Raw genomic sequence first — 27,592 nt, 5'->3', positions numbered from 1 at the left:
ATAAAGTTATTGGTATGTCTACCAAATGGCTGTGAAACAGAAATTATATATAAATAGCACAGCATGCTGGCCTTTGTCAGAAATAAGACACAAGGTATCAATTTGATGTTTTTAGTGAGTTGATTCTATAATACAGGAGTTAAAACATGTAGTGATGTTTATGAAATGTTGATTTGATGAATATAACTATTTTATTTCAATAATTATACCTAAGTTACATGAAGATTTTAAGCCTGATTATTCTTGCAGGTTGTTTCAGCTATTGTATTCAATGTTTTGCATGTTTATTGTAAGGAGATAATTACATGTATTACAGCACTGTCTTGACATGCATGATAAAAAAACAAAGACACGTTATTAAACATGTTGAAAGTGTTTCTTTGGGAATATCACTTAAGTTAACTTGTTTGGGCTTTTGTAGATAATGCTTGCTTTTTTATCAGCCATAATAGGCTCAAAGCGTTCCATAATACAAGTCTAGATTGGTTCATTAAATCTATTGTTCAACAGTAATCCGCCATATACTTAGACTCTTGTATTTCTTTACTCTTTGATGCCGTAAAAGTCAATAAAATATGGAGGAATAACATTTTGATTGAATATTTCATATCAAGCTTGATCATTGGTATTTTAGTGGATTAAACTTACATATTAGGTTATGGATCAGAGTTATTTAAATTGGGATTAAGGATAGTGACGCAGCTAAGTTGTTCTATCTGCATGTATGTCGCAATGTCAAAGGATATGTTGGGTTACTTGGTACAACAGAGTGGAACTTTATCAGCATTTTGATATGACTCGAATGTTGAAGTGTTAGATATACCAGGCTAATTGGAAAACATGTTTTGTGCCTTCTTCTATAAAAAATAACTGGATATAAGCCTTCAGTTTGACATTCTGGTATAAATATTCGTTATGAGCACAGTGTTAATAAAGTTATTGATTATGATTGAGATTTACGAAAGTTTAATATTTTCAATAAGCTTGATTGTAGGATATCTTGTGTATGTTTAGTTTTAAAAATAATTGTTTTGCTGGTGAAGATTTATTATTAATTTGTGCGGAGTGAGTAAATACAAAAGAACACTTTATTCTGAGCTTATTCTACCAATATCTGTTCTCTTTTATGACTGGGATTTGTGCCATGAAATGATTTTCATTACAAATTGAAATCAAAGTATGAATCACAACTGAGTATATAAGGAAGGTCATGAGTGCCAGTTCTTAAAATGAGTCAGTTCTTGGGAATGGTAAAAGTTTAATAAAATGATATAAACTGAAAGTTTGCATGCATCTACAGAATGCATTTTGTCGGCATTCAAACCTGTTATATAATTATTTTCTGTAAAACAGTAAAAAACAGGCAATTGTCAAGTATTAAACAGAGTAATCATATGATTTGCCATCATTCACTACAATGATTCTTGTAGCTGCAGCATCAAACACATACCTCCTTAAATGTCACGGCGAACTTGTTATGTAAAACTGATGGAAACAGGCATGTTAAACCATTCAAACAAATTGCACAATTATCCCAGGGGCGGCTGTGAAACTTACTTATTTATACATTTCGTCTCTGGTATTGCAATGTTACATTTCATTTGGGAACTTTGATGCCATTGCGTGACTGTTTTGTACTCGGGGCATTGCCTGTATAACATCTATTAAGTATTTTTGTGTAATTAACAGGGTATTTTTTCTAGTTTGCAAAATTTCCTTTGTGGCTAAACATAATATATACAATGTAGATTCAAAATGGAGTTTTCTGTGAGTCTTCTAAAATGTTGTTTTTTCGTGTGATATTGTGATGGGACAGTTAATTATTAAGTATATTCAATGTACTAAAGCTCAAACTTGTTTAATTGTGAGTGTATATATTATCAGGTAACTTGGCACCAAAGTGTCAGATTTTATGTAAGTTATGTATATCTTCTTCATAACCAGCGGTGACATTTCCCAAAATCCCATACATCACACACAACGTTTGCTTACAAATCTGTGAATGAGTTATAAAATAGCCATAGAATGGTGATATTGAAACTTGATCAATAGAAAAAAAATCATATAAGTTTATTGACCCACTGATCATTTGCATACTTTGGACACTTTCCTTATGTGATTTGAATGCTACCGTGACAAAACATGCTGGGGTTTTCAGGATTCAATGGTGTCATTTGAAGATGCAATGTTACTCTGACAGCATAAACATTCTTTCAGTGCCTTTGTAGTGGCCTTTGAATAGGTATTTTTCCAGTTTTCCAAATGTTAAATGCAAGTCATAGATAGGTTTTTGTTTACCATTTGTTAAATGCCTAATTTCTTACTTTCATCTTCAACACATGTAAACTGAAAATACACGTACTTAAAGTGGTTTATATTTCTGATGGCTTGTTGATATTAATTCCTCTCTTTAGAACATGTAAACATACAGATAGATAATCGCACACAAAATAGATAACTTTATATAGGTATAAGCCCAAACTTTCATTTAATTTGTAAAGATCAATACAATGAACATTTCCCAGGGTGTTCTGTTTCTGCTCAATAAAGTTGTATCAGATATTTTTGCGATGAATAATCATAATTATGTACATAATGATTTGTCAGCGCTATTGATTGATAGATTAAAGAACAATATTTTGGCAAAAATTGCAGTTTCTTTCGCTTTTTAACCATATTTATTATCTTTGTGTTTCATTAATGCTATCATTCTCAATGTGTGCGAGACCATCATAAAATGTAATATTCTGGATATGATTTGTATTTTATTAAGGTCAAGGAATAAATCAGCACAAAAATGGTCTGTAGCCATGACTTATTAAGTGGATAAAGTTGTTTGTCGAAGGCTGTTTGACTTACGTTGTTTGTCCATTGGTTGCTTGTCTAAGGTTGTTGGTCTAACTTTGTTTGTCTATCATTGTTTGTCTAAGACTGTTTGTCTAAGTTTGTGTGTCTATGATGTTTATGGTTGTTTGTCTAAGACTGTTTGTCTAAGTTTGTGTGTCTATGATGGTTTGTATAAGGAATTTTCTAAGTTTTTTTGTCAAAGTTTGTTTGTCTATTATTGTTTGTCTAAGGTTGTTCTTTCTAAGGTTGTTTATCTTAGGTTGTTTGTCTAAGGTTGATTTCTATGGTTAATGTATAAGATTGTATTTCTACCATTCATGACTTAGATTGTTTGTCTTAGGTTGATGTCTTAGATTGTTTGTCTAAGTTGTCTGTCTAAGGCTGTTGATGTCTTATGTTGTTTGTCTAATGCTGTTAATTTATAATGTCATTTGTCTAAGGCTGTTAATGTCTAAGGTTGTTTGTCTCAGGTATATGACGAAATATTTCATCTTGCCGTGCTATTTTAACATTATTACCCATTATGTTATACTGTTTGATTTATGGAACTAAGTTCATGTAAACATTACCTTCCCCCTGATCAATTTGAGTGTTGACTGTTGATCATGGACAGAGTCATCATGATCATTATTTCAAAAGGCACCTACTATACATAGGCAAATAAAGTATCTAAGGTTCACACTGTTCACTCATAGCCAATACATTTATGATCTTTTCTCTGTTTTTGATGTCATTGTCACGTTGTTATTTATGCAAAAATCGAATGTTTGTTCATTGTATTGTATTGTTTTTTGCTCGAAAAATATTATGCAAAGTTCACAATCAAATAAATTGAAGTGCAAGTGAGGTATCGATGATTTATTGTTAAGTGTTTCATGTCATGTTTGTATTTGAGCAAGAAATAATGTTAAGTATGCATTTTATATGTTCATCATAATTCAAAATTGAAATGTTTTAGGTGAGCCAGTGTGCACTGAACCACCGACCCTACGGATAGCTTCCATCTGTAACCTTGGTAAGTATCCACATGATTATTTTTATTGTTCATATTTCTATATAGAGTTGTTGTTTTGACATTGAGTTGATATTCATGAGGTTAATATAGCTTTAAGACAACAAAGCACATTTTTTCAACCAAAGAGTAAGTCAGTGTATTCCAAATCTTTACCAGTCCAGTCACTTAATGGAATATTTCTTTGAACTTCATAAAAAATGTTAATGTATTTTGTGAAATATATGTTAGGAACTTATAAAGTCTGTGGAGGATTATGTTTACAATCTGTTAAACATGTGTTTTACTGTTTTACAACGTGTGATTACACGTGCAGCATTTTGCACAGGGCATTATGGGATATGTGGTGCAACTGAGTTCTGGCATGTTTGATATATTTAGGCGTACCTGGGAAACAAAGTATTGAGCAATGGTAATGAGGCTGAGTGATGATGATGAACCAAACATATGTTGTATCTTACATAGCTCAGCCTCCCATTTGTTTATACCTCTGAAATAGGAAAATACAATGAACGTTCTTATAGAGAGTCTTCTCAACTAATTGGCAATGTAAATTGTGAACTGTGGATTACATGTGCTTCAAGTACTCTGTCCTTAACTGAAGGTTGTAGATAATTGGACTGAGACTGTGATAATTGTATGTTTCATGGACAAAATAAGGATTAAACTATCTCTGCTTATAGATTCTCTATTGTATGAAATATCTATTTTACAAAGTAATCTTTCCCATGCTTTTTATATGTTTGCTGCACACCCATTAAGACTTCTTTGAAAAGTGGCAGCTGTTTGATAACTGAGATATTAAGAGCATCAGAAAATGTTTCTCCCATTGCCGTTTGCCAGACAACAGTTATTTATAACACAGTTCTGTGATTATAATGGCAAAATTGCTCAGATTTTGAATGTATATATATGTGAGATAAGTGGTGGAATTCAGGGGGAAAGTGTTATTGTAACTATAAAATCCTGCCAGTCATAAAGCCTGGGAACTCACTTGCCGACTAGAGCCTGAGTGTATCAATGTATCTCAATGCATTGTGCTCAACTGCCCGCAACAGTTAATGCTGATGGACAATTATTTGGATTATTGTGATATCTTTAGTGAGTCAGATGCCAGTAGTAAATGTATTAGCTTCTAGAGGAATTCATTAACTGGAAAATCATGGGAAAGACTTTCCTAGGGAGCCATAAACCTCCCAGCAGTAAAGGCAACCCTGCTAGAGGATCCAAATATTGTAATTTAGTGAATATAGGAGGGAAATTGAAGTCTGGTTCAGAAGATGAAAGGAACGCATTTAGTGCCAATGACAGTGCCCCGGGGTGCAGGGGGCAGGGTAATGGGGGACTAGAAAAGGTTCCTGGATTATATGTAGATACATGTAGGTCTTTGATTAAGAACGATTCTTGTGATGTTTGGTGTATTTGCAGACTGGTGAAGCCATGTCACAGTTGTAGGGAGCGAAGGCAGGCTGATAGGGACTCAACACCAACACCAGAAGACAACCCTGACATCAGGGACCCAGGTCAAGAGGGGGCAGGTGGCTCCACAAAGTCTAGTGCCACACCCACGTCCACAGGAAGAGGAATTGAGGTGAAAAATTGTGAACACAGTGCCAACCAATCTGTAGTGCAAATTAATGTGGAAGATTTTGATGCCAGTTCTAGCAGCAGACTTAACAAAACTGAGATATTTTTATCTGGATTCTGTTCAACTGAAGAAATCAATGCATCGAATGGTGCTGAAAATGGAACTTGTGTGAATGGTTTTGAATTAAGTGATACAAGAGCGGCCAGTGATTGTGTGGGGATAAACCTTGTGGAATTATTTCAGAAGCTAGATAAGCTGAATGCCGCCCATGAGGAGTTAGAGACAGCCCACACCCCTGGAGAACCCAGGGTTGCCGACACCCCACCCGGAACTCCCTCTGTCACCATGGATACTGCCTCCGTCTGCTCTGCCCTCGATAACTTTGACTTCGATACCAGCTTCTGTTCTCTAAAAAGCACAGGTAAAATGCTTAGGTTTTAATAACTTGAAATTTGATTTTAATTTTCATTTCAATATTAATTATGTTGTATTTTAACATACACTGATTTAGCAATCACTTATTTGTAATAACTTGTTAAAAAAATCCTCCATGTGTATAATGAAGTGGGTAAAAAAGGTTACTTTATCGTTGTCCTAGTCAATATATATACATACTGTAACAATAAAATTAATGCACAATGGCAAATCATTTTACTTCAGACAATAAGTCTATTTAATCTTAAGATGCTATGGAACCAGGTATTATTATTGCAATTGGAACAAAATGTTTTCTTTCCATTTATTCTTTAAATTTTGAACGTTCAATTATTTTATTTTTGTTTGACTTTAATTGAATTCCTCCAGCGTGCTTAAAACTAATTGGAAATCTTACTGTAAGAAAGAGCGTAATATGTTATTCAGTATTATGTTTGGATTTCAGTAAATTCATATGGAAGCAATGCACAATACATGTAATTGTATTGCAGCTTGTATCGGAGCCTTCTTTCAATCTCATGAACATGAACAGATCAATGGCGCTGCACTGTTTTCCTTGAGAAGCAGAAGCTTAGTCGAATACAATGCTTGAATGAACAAATGATATTTTGATGTCAGAGATAAATAATCTGTGTTCAGCATCATTGTCTAGATAAACAGGCTGTCTATCTCAATATCTGTAGCATAGAGATTATGTCTGGAAATTATTCAAGTCCTCTTTGGTCCATTTATATACCTGAACTTGTACCTATAATTAAGTGAGGCTTATTTTATACTATCATAAAATTGTCTGGAAAAAAGTTCTTAGCCTGCCTCACTTTCAAGGATGGAAATGATGTATGATTCATAATTTGCAGTAAATTGCCGGAAAAAAACTGAGCTAATCAGTGATAATTTATTAAATGGGTTTATATGAGGATTTTGGAGGAAATATGCAAGTTGCTCTTTGTGTGATGTGGCTCGTATTAAATGGTGCCTTTTTTCTGAAAATTATTCATCATACAAAAACCTGCAATTCCTATCTCAAATCAAGAACTGTGTATTATATTTCACAGAGAAGAAAGCAACAACATGAAAGTAAATCAATAGGCGCTGGTCATTTCAAACAGACTTAAACCCCTTCTTAATTTGCAATACATCAAGATTGTCCTGTTATTCCAGATCTTATCCCAGATTGTTCCCCAAGACCTTGTCAATCAGTGGCTATTGACCCCCTGTGAATTAAACTGACTGCTTTCACCCAGCTTCCCTGACAAACACAAGTAGGAAGATCCTGTTATTGTAAACACTTTTGAATTGCTATTTTCTTAATGTCTGACCACAAGAACTTTGTAGAACCATAGCTCAAAAGAATGTTATAGACAAAACGCATCTATAAGAACCCTTTTTATGCCATAGAGGAAAGAGTACTTCTGTCAACAATCTTGTATTAAGTGATATATAGATATTTTTATAAGTGAAAATATCTCCTTTGAAGAGGTTTTGTTTGATTGTTAAAGCCCGCAGAGATAGTGAAGTGCCAGCTTTGCTATTTTAGAGCAAATTTTCATTCCATGTGTACATGTATTTCCATATATTTTTGTCTATGTACATTGCATTTCTCATGTTTATATTATAAAATGTAACATTTGTGTAACTTGATGTAACAGTTTCTCTTCAATATAAAACAATTAATATAAAACAATTAATAAGAAAAGAAAGTGTTCTGACAGATTACATGTAAGTTTAATGGCCAATATTTGTCAATCAACTGAACAACATGTCCCAATCATGACCAGCGTGTCGTAAGATGATAAAGCTTGTTGTTTCGATTTTCTCTTTGATGGGAATATTTGTTTAAAGGCATAATGGGGAATGTAGTGTCTCCTTAGACGTAATATGATCATCTCCTCAGTAATTGAAGTGATTTATCAATCATTCGAAATTCATGTCATTCATGTCATTGATACATTGATAAAATTTAAATACATTTATAGTTTATATAGGTATTTAAATGTATTGATCTTGATGTAATGTCCGGGTTATTTTGCATTCAAGCTACAGTATAGGGTTTTGTGGTGAGGGAATGTCATTTGCACATGAAATGGAATATATTTTTTCATTTAAATGTCAATGTCTGAAATTCTTTAAAATCTAGCTGACACCTCTTTTCAGGTGAGACCTTATATTTGTATATTTTTATAATAAATTATTATTAAAAACATTCCTTAATGTTTCACACTTGTGTGTCTATTTACTTTGCTTCATTTTATACACTTTAATGTTCATATTCTGCAAATATAAACAGGTACTAAAGTCTGTCTTACATATTTTCAGTTGTTTGAGCTCAAAGAAGAATGAATTGTACAGAAGTAGCAAAAATGTTGACCAAAGAAATAGAGTTCTTGTATACATAATTATTTATGTTTCGTTTATATAAACTCCATTCTAAAAGAAGCCCATGTGGTTCAAAATGGCCCAAACAAACACAATATATGGGATCTTACATGAGTTGCCATTTGATTTATGAAACAAGTTAAAGAAAACTTAAAGTGACACTCTTATTCAAAATCAATACATAATCATGTATAACAAACATAAATTTTGACTGATAAACCTTTAACTACTTACTTAATAATAATGCATTTATGGAAAATATTAATTACTGATAACAAGATTGTTACTGTGTATTTAATAGCAGAAAGCGCAAAAATATTAAATGATTGGTGAATGCTAAAAGATTTACTGTGGTCTACTATAGTCTCATAAGGTAGAAATACCGTGTTTTATGCTGATTTCTTTCAAATTAAACTCTGTATCCTTCATAAGAACCATTGTTTTCGACATTTATTCATCTTTTTTTGAATATTAAAACAATTTTAATAATTGTGATGAATCTTGTTTGGGAGTAAGAGTGCATCTTTAAGAAACCAGCCTTAGGCTCCCTTAATGATTTTTATAAAATTTTGTATTAAATGAAACTTGCGTAAGATTTTTTTCATCACATGAAACATTTGTTGCCAAAATTGAAAATATTTTTCATTAGTTTGATATTAAATTAGAAGTGCAAACTAATGTCAACGTTTTAGATGCTAAACTGGGAACATCATGTATCAACTGCAGTCTGCTTTAGTAATCAAAATTCTTGACTCATTACATCATAAAGAACTACAGTATTAAACTTGAGCCAGAAAGAAATAAGTATCTATTAATGAAATATGGATAGATGTTGTACAATTTAAAATCTTTTGTGTTTTTGTTATTACAGACCTGATGGATCCACCAGGAGACCTGACAGACCAGCTGGCTCTGGTACGTACCACCTTGACAATACATGTTCTACCTTCGTTGTTTACTGACTCACTACTGTAGCTCTGAGTAGGCACGGCAGGGCAGGCTCCGCCAGCACAGCATTTCAGACAATGTGCTCTGAAGCCATATTTTTCATATCTGTTATAGTATAGAATTGCGAAAATTAGGCATGTGGGCGATAGGCTAGTGTTCAGGTGTCACTAACAATTTTGTCTTAAAGTTGTCGTTTCCTGTCCCATAAAGGCGACAGTTTCATCTGATCTTTATAACACTTGGTCAGAATATTTGGTGAGTGTCGTATTAAAGACCATTGTGATTATGGATCATCTTTAGTCAAATAATAGGTCATTAGGTAAAATATCTTTTAAGTAAAATTGTCCTAAAGAATATTTCTCAGCATGATAATTAAAACCAGTTTGAAAATGGGTAATCTTGGGTCAAAAACTAGGTCACTAGGTCAAATCAAGAAAAAAAAATGCTCAGAGATTTAACAGTGTTTATCCAATCTTCATGAAATGTGGTCAAAATGTTTGTCAACATGATATTCAAGACCAGTGTGAAAAAGGGTCATCTCAGTTTAAAAATAAGGTCACTAGGTCAAATATTAAGACAAAATTTTCTGTGTTGAACTTACAAATGGAAAAAGAAACGTTTGCCTTAATATTTGACCTAGTGACCTTATTTTCAATTTGACAAAAACAATTTAGCTGCAAAATGTATGTTTACAGGGGAAGCTGAACTATATTTCCACTGGTTGGACCTAGTTTTAACCCAAGATGATAATATTATCACTGGTCTTAGAAATACTCAGATTGAGTTTGATTCAATCTTCAAGAAACTCAGTTCTGATTCTAATCAGGAAACGGTTTTAATGACACTACAATAAAGTTGTATAAACCAAACATTAAGAGCACAATGAACCTTTCTGGGACACACAATATGGAATTATTCTATTGCCTAGTAGATAAGGGAAAAAATGCCTTTTTTATTTCATTTTTGGTTGTAAATGATGTATTAACATATTAAGATTAAAGCTTTAAGCCTTGTGCCAGGCTTTGTTGGTACCACAAATTTGTTAGTAATATAAATAAGTGCAAATATTTTGTTTGTAGCACATTCAAGATTAATTTATTGTATTTATTATTTTAGTTAAGTCATTGTAACTTAAACAAATACCCTTTGCTTCATAAATCCTAGCAATATATGTCAGTGGTATGTGAAATCCGAATCAAGTTGTTATAATTCCATTAATCTTCTAATTCTATTTAATTGAAATCAATCTAGCATATTGGAACCTTTAATTTGAAAGGTAATATTTGTGCCTAGGTACAGGAAAACCATAAGGCTTAACAATTTGTTTCTTGTTTTCAAACCTACCCTACTAATTTCAGCCTGACCTAATAAAATATGTTGGCATCAAACTGTTTTTTTTTCTCGTTTTTTTCTTCTTTTGTTTACACCTTCCTTAAGTTTTGTGCCTACATGTATCGTTTGTTAAGAGCATTCCAGTTAATGTAATCCAGATCCAATAGAACCAGTTTCAAACGTGACAATCATAATACAATTGTATTCAGACACAAATTTACATAAAAAAAGAAATAAAAAAATCCAGACCTATCTTCTACCTTAGTTATTTAATATTATTATATATATTTTTTTATTTTATTTTTTTATTATTTTTATTTTTGCCTATCTGTTTCATGGTTCGGGCTTGTCACTTGAACCACTGGGCCTTCTGTAGTGTTTGGTTTCAAACAATATTCACAAAAACAAACAAACTCAGTAAACACTACAGATTAGCCTTACAAAGAAAGTATTTTGATAACAGAGCAATCAGATGACTTCTTTTGTGAAAAGGTAAGTCCGGGGCGCTAAGGAAAGTTTGAACACTCTGAGTTGAAAATATGCCAGATCGTACAAGATTCCATTCCTGCTATTGTCTGTAAATGGAGACCATTGTTTTTCTTTTCACCACCCCTTTGTTTTGTTTTAAGCCTTAATTATCCTGTATTGACATTTTTTATGAAAATAGTATACAAAAGTCAAGTTAAAGAGTTGTGAAAAAAATGATGTACTTGAATATATTAACAAGGATTAAAACAGTATCAAGAGATGTTCAATAATTTTCTTGGCAAATATTTACAAACAATTGAACATATCATACTGAAAGAATAAATTTTGTTTTCAAAGAAAACCAGCAGGATGCCACATACCATAAGCTGTATACTAAAGCTGAAAAGAACTGGGAACATTCCTGGAACAAACCTTACAATGGTTTTTTAATGAAAGCCTATAATGGATAAAAGAAATGTAGGTACCTAATGAAGAATAATGCACAAAGTTTAGGTACCACGCAAGATGTAAACGGAGTTTAAGTATAAATTCTGATATGTTCTTTGTGTAATATGAGGATAGGACTGAATGTACAACAATTACAATGATAAGAGAATAAAAACTCATAAAAGATGAGGAACTCACTGTTATAAATAATGAGCTTCTATAAAAAAAAAAATGATGTTAGATTTGTTATGAGGAATGTCTCGAGTTGTCTGTGTTTCTGATCAGGTGAGTGGTGGTAGGCATTGTGGGATGAATCTAGAGTTATTGTGTGAAATCTATAGATCAGGAAATCTATAGATGCATTGTGGGAAATTGATAGCTGCTGTCAGGGCTACTTTCAGCAAAATGTTATTTCTTAGCCTTCTTCAACATAACACCTGGATATTTGGCAAACTTCTTATGTTGTTGATGATAAATTTGTTTTCAAAAAATGCAGATTTTATGATAAGAGTAATGGATTTGGGTGCAAACTCATACACAAATAATGCAAATTTAAAGAAAAAAGAGTTTATCAGATAGAGGTCTGTTCAAAACTATGATGCTTTTGTTTGCCATTCTCTTCTTATAAAACTCATTATCATGATGAAACTAGAATTATTAACCAGGAATTCATTATATTTAGTAGATTTTATATAAGGACTTTGGCTTTTCATCTTATTTGAATGTTGCATTTTTAATACCATATCTCTTTGAATTCCTTGCACGGCTAGTAACTTCATAGGGGGGTACACCCAAATAAATAAAAAAAAGTGTTTAAGAAAAGATAAGTACCCAGTATGTGTGGTGAAACTTAGTAGACGTGTGACATTTGTGCAGCAATGCCAATAACTTTAGATTGAGAAAAAACGGACATGTATTGGAATCCTCATTTCGTGCTGAGACTTCTACTTTGTTGACTGAGTCAAACAGTGTTAATGTTTGAATTGACGTTGTTATATTCCTGTCTAAGGATGGAACTTGGTTCTTTGAATACTCTTCCTGTCCTCTGGTTTAACAAACATAACAAACATTTAAAGGATTGATTATATTATTTTTAGTAATTTCAAACATTTCAATCTAAACAAAGGGGTGTACAAATATGAAGTGTTGACATTACAAGTATGAATTAAGATCAATGATTACTATAATTACAAAAGCCAGTTTAATATCTTATTATTAACAAGGCAGGTATTTGACATTTGATCTGATGATCGCGTGGCATTATATGCCATATAGAGATTTTAAATGTCTGATTATTCAAGGATTTTAAACAAAGCTTGTAAGGTTCATTTGCCATCAAAACCTTGTCAGATATCGAGCTTTGAATAAGTTTTACTTTAATTTAAATTGCTTAAGATATTTCAGTGTAAAACGATTAACAGGTCTATGAAACGAATAATCTGATTCTTATCATACAAAGTGTTTATCATAAAAAGCTTTCGAACAGAAATAAAAATTATGGCATTTAAACATTTGAGCTATTCAAGAACTAGGTCCTCATTATACAGTAGAAATTAAGAAAATACACTTCCAGAGATGCAAACCTTTAGAAAGTCTCACAATTGCTAAGATTCTGCAGTATATTCTCCATGTTGGCTCAGCTTGTACAGTGGCCTACAACATATTATTTTGTGACAGTAATCATTCTTTCTTCTTGTTTTGGCTGCCGGCCTGGTGTCTTACATTCAACAATGCTGTTAGCACAAAACTAACAGTGTGTCATACAATGTTAGTTCTGCTTGTTATTTGTTTCTATTTTGTCAAGTAGTACATCTGACATTTCTTTTAGCAGATGCTCAAATTGAAGCACAATTGCATGGTGGTCTGTCATTTCTATAGGTTTGAGAAGGATCAGGGATCCCTATGTATGGAGGAGAGATTTCCAACAATTCTATAGATGCTGTCAGCAGTTTCTTTATTTAGTTGTACAAACTTTTGCTTAACCCTGCTTTCATAAGGAAAAGCTTTCAGATAGCCATTTCCTTATGTCTTAAGGAAATGTTCTACTGCTCATCACTATGAAAAAATATATATGAAATATGGAATGATATAGTATGAAATAGATGAGCACATAAACAATGTTTCTGCCTGTTTGAAGGTTCAGCAGATGGTAGTTGAGATGAAGACAGGGTTCACACGTGCCATGGAGGAGCTGTCCAAGATACAGTACGGGGATCAGACTCTGCAACAGCAACTAGCCGACAACACCCAGCAGTGCCACTCCGAGATTACCTCTGTCAGTCGTACAGTTCAGGATCTCAAGGTAATGTTATTATCAATGATTTTCCCCCATTCTGAAGCAGCAGGCTTCAAACATTGATTTATTTCCTGAAGATTTTGACAGACCCAGTGAGACTGCCACCTGGGAAATAGGATTAGCTGGATTTTCACCTCAAGATATAATTAATGCCCTAGAACATACCTGACCAGTAATTTTGGCACACCTCCCTGCTCTAGGGGCGGCATTTACCTCCCTGCTCTAGGGGCGGCATTTACCTCCATTTACCTCCCTGCCCTAGTGGCAGCATTTACCTCCCTGCTCTAGGGGCGGCATTTTCCTCCCTGGTCTAGAGGTGGGATTTACCTCCCTGCTTTAGGGGCGGGATTTGCCTCCCTTCTCTAGGGCGGCATTTAACTCCCTGCTCTAGGGGCAGGATTTAGACAGCATTTATTCACAAGGGCAGAAAATCATGCAACGCCTATCTCCTTCAAACATAATTTCTAAGTAAATTAAACTTCTATAATATTTAATCACCATGTTTATCTCTAATACTAAATTAAGTTCAGTTATGAAAGAGCCTATTAACCAGAGAGATCAATATGATTAATCCATCCTTTCCCACCAAGCTCTCAGATATAAACAACAGCAATGTTGCTGTCTTGACAAGGAACCCTGTTGTCTGCCAGAGAAAATATTGCCAAAGTTCAGATACCACTTTGTCAGCAGTTTGTCCGTCACTTTTAAGATAATTGACAGTAATGCCTTAAAGACATATTTTACATCCTTAGTACTTTTCTCCTTTGGATATAGACTCAGTATCTGATTATGAAAGTATGTTTTTAATGGTTACCAAGTGCTCTTTTACATACCTGTGAGTGATAGGTGTCTATGTCTGAGAGCAATGTCCAGGCACAGGTGTCTATGTCTGAGAGCAATATACTGGCACAGGTGTCTATGTCTGAGAGCAATGTCCTGGCACAGGTGTTTATGTCTGAGTGCAATGTACTGGCACAGGTGTCTATGTCTGAGAGCAATGTACTGGCATTGAGGTCTATCTCTGAGAGCAATGTATTGGCACAGGTGTCTGAGAGTAATGTCCTGGCATTGAGGTCTATCTCTGAGAGCAATGTACTGGCACAGGTGTCTATGTCTGAGAGCAATGTACTGGCACAGGTGTCTATGTCTGAGAGCAATGTACTGGCACAGGTGTCTATCTCTGAGAGCAATGTACTGGCACAGGTGTCTATGTCTGAGAGCATTGTACTGGCACAGGTGTCTATGTCTGAGAGCAATGTCCTGGGATTGAGGTCTATGTCTGAGAGCAATGTCCTGGCACAGGTGTCTGAGAGCAATGATGTGGAACAAACCATTTTAATATAGCATACAAAAGACATCCTCATACTATAAAATGTGAGGCAGTAGAATTACTAGAGAAATTTAAATGCAAGATATCAAAGACGTGACTGAATATGTTTAAATGTGTATTTATATTTTTTATGGTATTTCAAATGCAGCTAAATATAAGTTTAAATGTTCTAATAAGTGATAGAAAAAAGGAACAATTTAGGAGATACATATGTGGAAAACACATATTCATAATGTCGATAACTGGTGTGTACTTGCCTTATGTCTCTGAGGATTTTGCTAAACGCTATACTTGTACCATGTGTACCAAAACCTATTGCACATAAATAAGTAGCAGTTTCCAAGCTCAGTGGTTTCCCTTGAAAACCACTGTGTCTGACTAGTGACCAATCATGTTTCCCTTGAAAACCACTGTGTCTGACTAGTGACCAATCACGTTTCCCTTGAAAACCACTGTGTCTGACTAGTGACCAATCACGTTTCCCTTGAAAACCACTGTGTCTGACTAGTGACCAATCACGTTTCCCTTGAAAATCACTGTGTCTGACTAGTGACCAATCACGTTTCCCTTGAAAACCACTGTGTCTGACTAGTGACCAATCACGTTTCCCTTGAAAACCACTGTGTCTGACTAGTGACCAATCATGTTTCCCTTGAAAACCACTGTGTCTGACTAGTGACCAATCATGTTTCCCTTGAAAACCACTGTGTCTGACTAGTGACCAATCATGTTTCCCTTGAAAACCACTGTGTCTGACTAGTGACCAATCATGTTTCCCTTGAAAACCACTGTGTCTGACTAGTGACCAATCATGTTTCCCTTGAAAACCACTGTGTCTGACTAGTGACCAATCATGTTTCCCTTGAAAACCACTGTGTCTGACTAGTGACCAATCATGTTTCCCTTGAAAACCACTGTGTCTGACTAGTGACCAATCATGTTTCCCTTGAAAACCACTGTGTCTGACTAGTGACCAATCATGTTTCCCTTGAAAACCACTGTGTCTGACTAGTGACCAATCATGTTTCCCTTGAAAACCACTGTGTCTGACTAGTGACCAATCATGTTTCCCTTGAAAACCACTGTGTCTGACTAGTGACCAATCATGTTTCCCTTGAAAACCACTGTGTCTGACTAGTGACCAATCATGTTTCCCTTGAAAACCACTGTGTCTGACTAGTGACCAATCATGTTTCCCTTGAAAACCACTGTGTCTGACTAGTGACCAATCATGTTTCCCTTGAAAACCACTGTGTCTGACTAGTGACCAATCATGTTTCCCTTGAAAACCACTGTGTCTGACTAGTGACCAATCATGTTTCCCTTGAAAACCACTGTGTCTGACTAGTGACCAATCATGTTTCCCTTGAAAACCACTGTGTCTGACTAGTGACCAATCATGTTTCCCTTGAAAACCACTGTGTCTGACTAGTGACCAATCATGTTTCCCTTGAAAACCACTGTGTCTGACTAGTGACCAATCACAATCAAAAGTAAGCATAAAAGTAACTGTAGTTCTTCGTTAAATCCCTCTGACTAATTACAGAGGCTTCTTTTAAAACATATTTTATATCAGTGTTTTACCTATCCAAGGACATTAGAACAGTTCCTTTACAACATATAATTATGCTAATTTACAATCATGGCTCTGATAATCATCAATGGTCTAAGCATGGTTGGCCCCCATTTAACCAGGGCTGACCGCTCATCTATTCTCTCTGTTGTGTAATGCTTTAGATGTCATTCATCATGACAAACAGACAATTTTGTTCGGCTAAATTTTTCTGTTTTGCTTTAAACTTCAGTCAATAATAAAGGTAAACATTCTGCTTTCCGCTTCTTAATTCCTCTTTAAACTGCAATGGGGATGTGGTGGGGTCAAACAATGAGGCAAGCTCAAACCATAAAAACTCTAACATCTCTAATCATGCCTGTTATAGCATATGGGTAAACAAAAAATGACACTCTAATTGTTCAAGTTGTAGAGAATTGTCATCTGAAATATTACTCAGAAGTGCTGAGTGTTCAGGAATATGAAGAGGTTCACATTTATTTAGAATAATTACAGCAGACTGATTGTATGTAATTTCTATCATACCTAGATTTATCATAGAAGAAGATTTATTTTGTTGTGTTATGCTAATTAACTTTTTGGAACCATTTCTAACTTCCCCACATATCTGTTATGCTTTTCTGTCAAAATAGTTGAACAAACAGTTGTTTTCCATTGTGCGGATGGTTTTGTTTTTCCCATGAGTCAGCACCATACTTTTGGTCAAAAATGGTTCTTATGTGCCTTCTATAATATAAGCACTTTTTATATTTGTAATATTAGAATCATATATTGTAGACTAATTTTTGTATAAACAATGCTGTTATGCTAAGATTATCATGGGTTCTAATCTTTTTTATGACAATCAAAAGTAAATGAGAATCTTATTATTCTACACCCAAAACAATACACTACTCATTGCCTGTAAATTGAGCCAATCTTGTAATTTCAGGGAGCTGTTGAGAGACTGAGTGGAAAGCTGGATGAGGTTTCTGAGGCGCAGATAGGCTTGCAGGAGAAGCTTGATACTTACCAGACGGACAAAACCATGCTTCTGGAGGAGCTAGAGCGGTCAGGGGCACTCTCTGAACAGGCCAGGTACTGGGAAATTTCAGATAAAAAAATTGTCTTCAATTTACATGGGTTGATTTAAATTGCCGTTTTTAGTATCATATGAGCTATACCTCAATGAATTGAAAAAATGTTCCAACGTTTCTGTGTTATTTCAGACTGCGGTTGTGTGGGAGCTCCGTACAGGAGAACAATAACACCATTCCTCCAGAGGTGGGCCCCATGGTGCACCCCTATCTCAACTCACTACAACACATGCACAGGGGTATGACTTGTGTATACCACTTCCCTTTTATCCATATTCAGATTTATATTTGTTTTTGTTAAAAAAAGCATTAAAATTATGAATCATGTCTACAGTAATCATTCATTCTAATATCTGTTTTATTAAATCATTCAGTGTTTAGGATCCCATCCTGGTCACATATATTTTTGGTTTATTGGTCACTGAGTGTGAAAGTGGGCATCATTTTTGTTCTCAGGTTTTTTGCATGTTAAGAATAGCTGGAAAATGTTAAACAGAAGGCAGCAATATCATAAGCATAACAGTATAAGTATCTTATTTCATTTTGTCAAAATGGTTTCTTAACCTCGAGTTTTCAAAAACCAAAACATAGTTATCTTGATTGCCTGAGTCTCAAAGTTCTTTAAAAGGTGAAAGTGAGCCTAACTTGATGATGTACTAAGGGACATAAAATGTTTGAGAAATTAGGGCATAGTTGATATCCTTTATTGTCACTGATAATTGCTAACAACACAGAGGACTACAACTCAGACTCGTCCCTGACGGCCGCAGTATCCCGGAGCCTGAACCTGACCCAAGCCCTCGGGGAGAAATGCCTCAATCTTGACCTCTCAACGACCTCTAGCGACGATGAGGACAATAGCAGGCACTCACGATCCAGGGTATGTGACTCTGCCTTACAAAATAATGTTTTTGGTTTTATGCATCTTGGGGGTATATTTAATATGCATTCACAGCTGTGTGTATTTGACAGCCACAATATGACTCCACCTCATTTTCAATAATTATTTCTTATTCCATAAGCATTTTTATTTTTGAATTGACTTGTGTTAAAGAAACAAAATGTCTTTATTATACTTTATGTACATTTGTAATACTGTGTCTATCATTGTTTTTTCCAATAGAGTGGCAGTAGTCATAGAGCTGTCAGTCATCAAAGAAAATGTAAGTACACATCCTTGTGCTTCAGACCTAATCTTATAATAGTATATAATATTCACACCTAATATTCACAATCCATTATTTATGTTATTCATATACATCATAAAATCCATTGTAATCTCATTGTGTTTCCCCATGTACAGACTGTGATTTAAGATGTAGAAGTTAAAATAGATTTCTGAAGTAACATTATTAACCAGGTCTACATATATATATATGTGTGTGTGTGTTCTGTTGACCCCCATACTCATGTAACTGACCAATGCTTGTGTGAATGTTGCATGTAGTCCAGTATGAAGACAGTCCGGCACGGCCAAGCCAAAAGATTCCCCCTCATGAACAGTTCCTAGGAGAAGGTAGTCTTTCTACTCCAGAAATGGTCTTTGTTTATGCAAATATTGTATTGCTCCTTTCATTTTTTTTCCAGAATTAATGTCATGACTCTCTAATTTAAACATATATGATTTGTAAACTTTGCTTTATATCTAAATTTAGTTATTTTAATAACTGAAGTAGTGCTTTGTTTGTAATAATTCATTATATCATAATAATTTTTTTCAGCCATATTATTTTGCTTGTACTTCCATAACTATTTAAATTTTATGTTTTTTCGTCAGTTAGTAAGTTATTTTTACATTTTCTGTGGTGTAATAATTACATAAAAGATTTCACTTCTACCATTTTTCAAACTTATACATATGTGTATATATGAGTTGTCCCCCTGCTACTCTCCAGTGCGTCGTGAGGAGGCAGTACGGGACATGGTGGAAGTTGAGCGGGAATACTGCGGCCAGCTATGGGCCCTCATGGAGGACTTTATGAACCCGCTGCGGGATGAGACAATCATGGCCCGGCGGGAATTCTCCCTCCTTTTCCCACCGTACATTCCCCACCTGTATGAGCAGCACTGCATTATCCTGCGGAAACTGGAGGAGCGCGTGAAGAAGTGGAAACATGGAGGTGTCATTGGGGATGTGTTTGCCAAGTTCACAGAATCACAGGATGTAAGCTGACCTTTGTACCTTCTTAATACTTCTTTATACCTTGGGGAGATCTTTGAAATAAATTAAGAAATTTTGAACATTTGACAAAAAGAGGATAGTTTCCATGAGCGATTATTTTTCCATGCTCCGTTTCAATATATCGAAATTTCATCTTGCTATGAGGACCATTAATTCCACCATTAGTGTATCTGTATATGTTTCTGTAGGGAGAAGGTCTGATGTTGTACAAGGACTTTATCAATGACTTCCCGACCATCATCAACACCATGAACAAATGGTTTGCTCATTCCCCACACTTCAGGGAACTCATGCAGGTATGCATGACATTCGTTTATTTTCTGTAAGGATAAAAAAATATGCAGGTAATTTAACAAAAGTTTGTAATCTGAGTATTTAGTTTTGTTTTGTTTTTGAAAAGTTATGGAGTGACATAATTCAGTGGAACTGAAGAAAATATAAAACCTGAGGTTTTAATATCTACTTATCGCATAGCTGTGTGTATTAAGCTGAAAAACAATTAGTTGATTTGCCGTTGCCACTATGTTGTTTTTTTTGCTTTTTATCTTTATTTTATCTGTATCTTTGTTAAATTTCCATTTCAGAGCCAGTACCTAGCCAATGCCCCAGTGTTACAGCTGCTCCTGGCTCCCTTACAGCAGATACCCAAGTACTCATTACTGCTGAAGGTAATCACTTAAACTACTATAACCAGGTAGCCACAAACCCTACCCCTTCTGAAAAATTTAACAGTTTTTGAGAGTTTGAACAATAGTTTTTGTCAAAGATGTTTACCACCAGATCACACAGTCTGAGAGGACATATTAAAACACATTGCCAGACAGTTCCTGACCAGCATGTTTTGCCGTACTAATGTACATGTATGTTGCATTTTACAGAGTCTATTAAAGGCGACTTCAGTTGACCATCCTGACCGCTACTATCTGGAGTCTTCCCTGGCCAGACTTAAACAGTTCCTGACCAGTATGAATGACGACCTGGAACAGGCCATGATGGCCATTAATGGCAATGGACAACATGTGAAAAGGTGGGTGGATCTCAACTATTTGTTGTTCATTATTTTGCAATTTTGTTTTGTATCTAATGTTTACAGGTGACAGTTGATGCTATTTATACTGCAGTAATTTTTGAAAATCAATTTAGAAAATTGACCTTTTAACTGGTAAATTTGAAGTCCTGAAATGCTCATATCTTTTTTTTTGATAGATCAGTCCATTTTATTTAAAGTATTTGACCTAGTAAGGATAAGGTAAACTTTCACATCTTATTTGAGCTGTAAAAACTTTTGTGTATTCATTAACCACCATGCTGTTGTGAATACACAGGGTCCATGAGGCGGGCATCTCTGCACGTTCCAAGTCTAGTGCCAGTAGTGGTGAGGTGAACCCGATGTCTCGAGACTCCGGCATTCACTCCAACGAAGAAGAGAGGGCCAAGTCACCGATGTCACCAAATTCCTCACGCAGGTATGTTACTGTGTATTGATATTTATAAAACAGAACTGTGCATTAAGTCTATAGATGTATTTATTTACACATAGAAGCTGAAATGGTTACTATAGTTTTACCAAATTTACCTACCGGTACCTTTTATGATTCACCTTACGCGTTTTCAATGGAAATTTATCCATAACATGCACAAGTTAATAATATCGGTAATAACCAATTACAAATTCTCATTTGACTCCATGTGTTATTGTCAGAAGATCAAGTTTATCTACAAAGAAATTTTAAAAAGGTTGTATGTCCAACTCATTAATGCTGTATAGATAATTGAGTCTATAAAATAAACATATTAATTTCTTCATACTAATAAAATCTAGAGTTTATACATTTCTCTTAGACTATTATCTTTTATCATTTGCAGATACCTGCTGCAGATGTTACGTGAGAAGCGAGAACACAGAGCCCAGGAGGTTGGGGCTGGCACACCTCGGGGCAAGAAGACTGCGACCTACAGCAGCAACCCTGACCTGCCCGCCCAGCTCCAGTCCCTGCAGGATGGGCGAATGTCTCCTCACCTCGCCTCCCTGCCCCAGTCTCGAATGTTCTCCTCCCTCTCCAAGTTGCCCCTCCCCAGGGAAAACAGCACCAACAGAAGGTCAAGGTCAAGAAAACAGCCTGAACAGACTACCATTAACCCACACTATCTCAGACCTTTAACACCACAAGTGCTACAAAATTCCAAAAGTGCTCACAATTTTGACAGTTCTATGAAACGGGAGGAGTATGCAGAAAGGATGCGACAAAGGCCACAGTCTGCCATGGAGTTCTCATATAGGGGTCGTAACCATGGTGATGAGTACCTTGACCTGCTTGCCCACCAGGCAAGCCTGGCCATCTCCCCACCACACTCCAGCTCCAGTGACCGGTCTCGGCAGGAGTTACAAATGTCTCTACAAAAACTTCTTGCAGAAACTAATAATCTGCCAGATGACTACAGTGACCATGAACATGACTTAGCTGATGGGCATGTGTCTTATCATAAGCAATTCCTTGCAACAAAGAATAAAATTCAAAAACATAAGCAAAATATGGCTAAAGAAGGTGTTGATATCATTCAAGATGATTTTGGTATCTATGGAGATGATGATGAGGATGATAATGACATAGATGACACTCAGCAGGAAGTGAAACCAATGAAACTGTTGACTGACTCCCATAGACCTAAAATCATGGTTCCAAGATGGCGGCAGAATACCTCTCCCCAACCTCCAAGTTACAACCAGAGTGTAGCAGCAGCTGGTAGAAAGCCTGGCAATACAGAGGCAAACCTTGCTGCCTCACTTGCACAGAGTTTGTTTGATACTGGTCAACAACATTCAGATACCCTCCCTAAAGAAAAAAGAGGGCCTGACAGCCCAAGGAAGACAACTGTTGGAATGCACAATGCTAGCCATGAAAAGGGGAGCCTGAAGAGAAAAAGTAAAACTAGAACTGCAGATTCACCAAGGAGATCACCTGTAAGGCAAAGCCCTGTACCCTGTGACAGTACCAGTAAGTCGGTTGCTAAGAGTTTATCATTTGATACCGCCCCGAACAGACCATCAAATCTGCCATTGAAACAAAACAATAATGCAAATGCTCAAAATCAACAGCAAAGTGCCAGTAGTACCGAACAATCTGACAATGATAAGCCAAAGAGAAATTCTGTTACAAAATTATCAGATGTGATTGCATATACTGCGGATTGTCTGGAAAAGAAAGAATTAGTTAATTTAGCAGATGCTGATTCCGACTCTGACAGTGAAGAGAAGCTTGAGAGAGTGTCTGATATTCCTGGTGGAAAACTGTCTGTATCAGATATATTGGCAAATCATAACATGAAGGTATCTTCTGTTGATGTTGGATCATCGGGAGAAATGACAGGTGATGAAATGGACAAAGGCACTGCCAGTGATAAACAAAGAGTAAATGGGAATAATAACTCAAAGAACAAAGCTGATACTGACAGTGTTGTGTTTTATTTCCAACATCGAGATCAAATCAATAAGGGTAACACAGAAAGCCATGAATCTCAGAGATCTCCAACATTCATTAATACAAGTATGGATAAAACTTCCACTCCAAAGACTGAATATAAACCTTTACCCACTAATAGTTTAAAAGATGGGTTCGGAAACTTTTCAAAGAAAGAGACAGGTAGGCGAGTGAGAAGTGATGAAGCTAAACCTGAAGCTGTTATAAACCCTTCAGATAAAGACATGAGCCAACATACTAGTAGGATTTCATCTGTTGACAGTACATGTAGTGCTGAATCAGAAGCTAGTGAAAGTTCAACTAAAGAGAGGGTTTTAAAGGCTGTAGATCAGCTGAGGATGAGTTTTGAGAGAAAAAAGCAGCTGACTGAAGAGCGGCGACAGAGTCAGAGCCTGACACAACCTCGTGATCTAAGCAGCCCTACCTCACCCACCAGCACAGTTCCAATACAGAAACATTTCAACGACCTCAGTCTGAACAACAAAGGTGAGGAACAGAAGAGTCCAGTTATGAAATCATTCTCTACACCTGTCAGGCCTAGTGAGCATGAGAATGGTGTAGATCAGCTAGAACAGAAACATGGTATGTACTTTAAGAAAACTGGCCAAACTAAGCTAAAATATCAGTCAGAAACAGCCTCCGCCAGGCAGATTCAACACAAAATGGAACGGGCAGCCAGTCCAACGGGAAGAACCCCGAGCCCAATAAACCTTAACAGTCCATATGAGAAGTTTAAAACCCAGGTGGAAGCTTCAAACCTGGCTAAACCCAAACAGAAGAACTCTGGTCCACTGAGGAACTCCTTTGAGGGGTCTCTTATACCGAAACGTTCAAAGAGTCCTACCAGGTCTTCTGCGGAAAGGGAGAGACCTAAATCTTCAACAGATTTCTTGAGGCAGGAAAGTAAAGATGGACAAAATAAGAATTCCACAAAGGAAACTAAAATTCCTGTGTTAAAGAAAGCTTCAGGTGGTACCCTGTCAAAATCATCCGAGGATATTTCCAAACTAAAGAAGAAATCTGCCTTTAAGGACCAGCTGAAACATATATTTGGTCGAAAGAAGTAAGTATCCTGAAATGATTACTACCTATTGCAATATTATTTGTACATGGTAATTGGTTTGTGTATTTTGTTCCGTCCAAGCAGATCTTGTAATGAGTTGATGAACAGTTTAAAGTGACACTCTTATTCAAAATCAATACATAATCATGTATAACAAACATAAATTTTGACTGATAAACCTTTAACTACTTACTTAATAATGCATTTATGGAAAATATTAATTACTGATAACAAGATTGTAACTGTGTATTAAATAGCAGAAAGCGCAAAAATATTAAATGATTGGTGAATGCTAAAAGATTTACTGTGGTCTTATATCATAAGGTAGAAATACCGTGTTTTATGCTGATTTCTTTCAAATTAAACTCTGTATCCTTCATAAGAACCATTGTTTTCGACATTTATTCATCTTTTTTTGAATATTAAAACAATTTTATTAATTGTGATGAATCTTGTTTGGGAGTAAGAGTGCATCTTTAAAGATTTTTGGACATTAGATTAAAATCAAAAGTGTTTCCAAGAATGTATAGATGCAATGTTATATGATTCCTTATTGTTTACTTTTCTTATAAATGATGAACTCTTTATGTTTTTGTTATTGGAGCAGCAAAAAGAAATCACACTGTTTTACTACCTAGGGTATGGGTGAATGCTATTGCATGCTTACATCAGTGTTGGCTCTGGAATGCACTTCATGTGTCATTCTCATTCTACCATCACACATTAAAAACATTTCTGTTGAAAAGCAATTTAACAACAAAACCTGATTAATTAGCTGAAAATAGCAAAATGTTTGTTTTAGTACTCTACAGTAGCCCGAATTATTTGCTCATCTGTGTTTAAAGAAAACAACTCTCAATGCATTTTCATAGCTTTGGTGTCAGAATTGGTCGTGTCATGCAAAATATTTAACGTTGGTCCATAAGTCAAAAACTGTAAAAGTTATAAGCATTACTATTAGCATTACATTTGGTATGCAAGTTAACAACGGGCACATGATTAGCAAGTCCCATTACTCCTGCTGTTATATTTATTTAGTTTAACTACAAGAACAGCTGACAAAAGCTGATGAGCATCGCACCTGCTTGTGGTGCTCTGTTTCGAGCAGACTTTTATTGAATTGTACTTTGTTCATAACTTGTTGATCACCAGATATAGCCACCATTCTTCACTCATGCCCATACGCCCATACATACATGCCCATGTTTGTTGTTATTGTGTTGTTTATTGTTTATGAAGGCCGATCTCGGTGAGTCGGGCTATGTTGACCACGCCCCCACAGTCAACTGTATGTATAGATCCCCCCTTCTCTTGTCATTGAATTGCACACTATGTAACCAAGTGTTTCATGAACATTACAATATTCACATCAGCACAATAAACTTATATATTATATAACTATTACAAAACACTGTTCTTTGAAAATCAGTATGCCTTAAAAAGTTAAAAGGGTTCTATCTGATCTTGCGATAAGAGATCTAGTTAATTGCTTAATCATCTCTTAACATGCACTATCCATGTATTGAAGAAGGCCACCAAGTTGAGTGTGTGCTGTGAATATTGAAATGTATATTGATAGGACAAAAGTTAGCTAACAGAATCCTGTATACATACTTATTTAAAGTATATTTGCTACCCTTAGCTGCCCTTGGGATGAGGTTTTAACTGTTTAATATCCATAACACCTTGTTAGTTTTCACTTTCTTTCTGTGACACGTTTTAGATTTATTACATTTATAAATATTAAAGTGCAATGATTGCTAAAACTAGTCCTTTTCTGTTTAGGGCATAGCGTAGCTATCTTTTATTGCTCCACCTGCTATATATATTAGACATAGATTTCTCTAAATGCTGTATGTAGTGTATTCTTTGCTTTTGACTAAAAACAATAATTCTTGTTTGCTATATAATTTAAGTGCTTCAAATTATTTGGATGTTAAAGTGATGGAATCAATTAATTAAGTTAATTCAATCTTAATTGTTATCACAATTTTTCTGGACAACTGATATTGACATTTATTTTATCCTGATTATATCAAATGGAATAACATTAGAAATTGGTTTAATTCAATATGTTTCTTTTTATTCTCCAAAACAGGAAGAAATCGAAATTGTATAGCTGCAATGGGTACGACCCGGATGAGGAGTACAACAACCATGTAACCATAGCAACTGAGCCATCGTTCCAGCACACAGATGACGATGAGGGTTTTTTTCCTCTTAGAGCTGACCGTCGGGCGAACTCCGCCTCGCATATTCTCCAAAACTACCAGTTTGAAGAAAACGATCCTGTTAGTGCAGTGTGACTTTCCTGTGAACTGTCTCAGCCAATCAGAATTGAAGCCTAATGGTGAACCAGCCAATCAGGATTCTGAAATTGACTCATGTTTGAGGGTATGTGACTTGTTGAGCTGATCAACACTGTCATGTATTATGGTCTTTGAAACTGCAATCAGAGGATATTCGTTGAACAGGATTTATGAGGATGAGAAGAACTCATATTTTATTTAATCCATTACAGTTTCTCATCATACATACATACAATTTATTAAATACAATGGTTAAAGTCAAGAGCAATTAATATGCATGAATTAATTGATGAAAACATACGGTTAATTTTGAAGATGCTTAATAAGGGTGTAGCTATAGGAATTGTTTGCATGTTCCTGCTAAGTTTTTAATGTTGTTTGACCTTTTTAATTTCTGAGAAGCACTGATGATATTGTGATTTTTATATTTGCTTGTTTATATTTTTAACAGAATTCTTCCAAAAAAGTTAAATGGAAGAAATTGTTGCACCACTGTTTTCACTAAAATTGACCTCTTCTGTAATTTGTCATACATTTCATCACACACTCATGCAGTCATTCAACTATACACTGTTCTTATGTTCTCTGTCTAAATTTTCAGTTACTGCCCCACGATTTGTTATCTCATGTTTTTAAAGCACAGTCATTCTTCATGTCTGCAAATGATTCCATTGTATACATTATGAGATATATTTCATAAACTTTTACCATCGGCATGTGTCTCATGTTTGTTATTTATTAATTTTTCAATTATATGTACATTTATGTATTAGCCAGTCATGTTTGTAATTAATTACATGTTCATGTATTACGGTATGAATAAAACATTGA

At 35.3% G+C, this 27,592-nt stretch overlaps 1 protein-coding gene across 15 annotated transcripts; it reads left to right on the top strand.

Moving 5' to 3' along the window:
• Nucleotides 1–575: 575 nt before the first annotated feature.
• On the top strand, nt 576–27,592 carry LOC128208303 (uncharacterized). 15 transcript variants are annotated; one of them, XM_052911855.1, is made up of 18 exons: nt 576–900; nt 3,806–3,862; nt 5,288–5,450; nt 5,691–5,868; nt 9,130–9,173; nt 13,591–13,755; nt 17,584–17,729; nt 17,861–17,967; nt 18,463–18,608; nt 18,852–18,891; nt 19,176–19,244; nt 19,624–19,892; nt 20,099–20,206; nt 20,495–20,578; nt 20,789–20,937; nt 21,236–21,376; nt 21,777–24,452; nt 26,551–27,592. In XM_052911855.1, the coding sequence occupies exons 4-18, from the start codon at nt 5,793–5,795 to the stop codon at nt 26,756–26,758; spliced, it is 4,428 nt and encodes a 1,475-aa protein (XP_052767815.1). In that variant the 5' UTR covers nt 576–900; nt 3,806–3,862; nt 5,288–5,450; nt 5,691–5,792; the 3' UTR covers nt 26,759–27,592. The 15 variants fall into 15 exon arrangements, 11 of the variants coding, with proteins under 11 accessions (XP_052767815.1, XP_052767816.1, XP_052767810.1 ...); XM_052911856.1 differs by having other exon boundaries at nt 579–722; XR_008256881.1 differs by lacking the exons at nt 576–900; nt 3,806–3,862 and adding exons at nt 25,060–25,091; nt 25,692–25,740 and having other exon boundaries at nt 4,358–5,868; nt 26,551–26,635.

The sequence above is a fragment of the Mya arenaria genome, chromosome 11, assembly GCF_026914265.1.
Source record: "Mya arenaria isolate MELC-2E11 chromosome 11, ASM2691426v1".
Lineage (NCBI taxonomy): Eukaryota > Metazoa > Mollusca > Bivalvia > Myida > Myidae > Mya > Mya arenaria.
The sequence above is the reverse complement of the archived record's forward strand: the minus strand, read 5'-3'. Positions and strand labels throughout refer to the sequence as shown.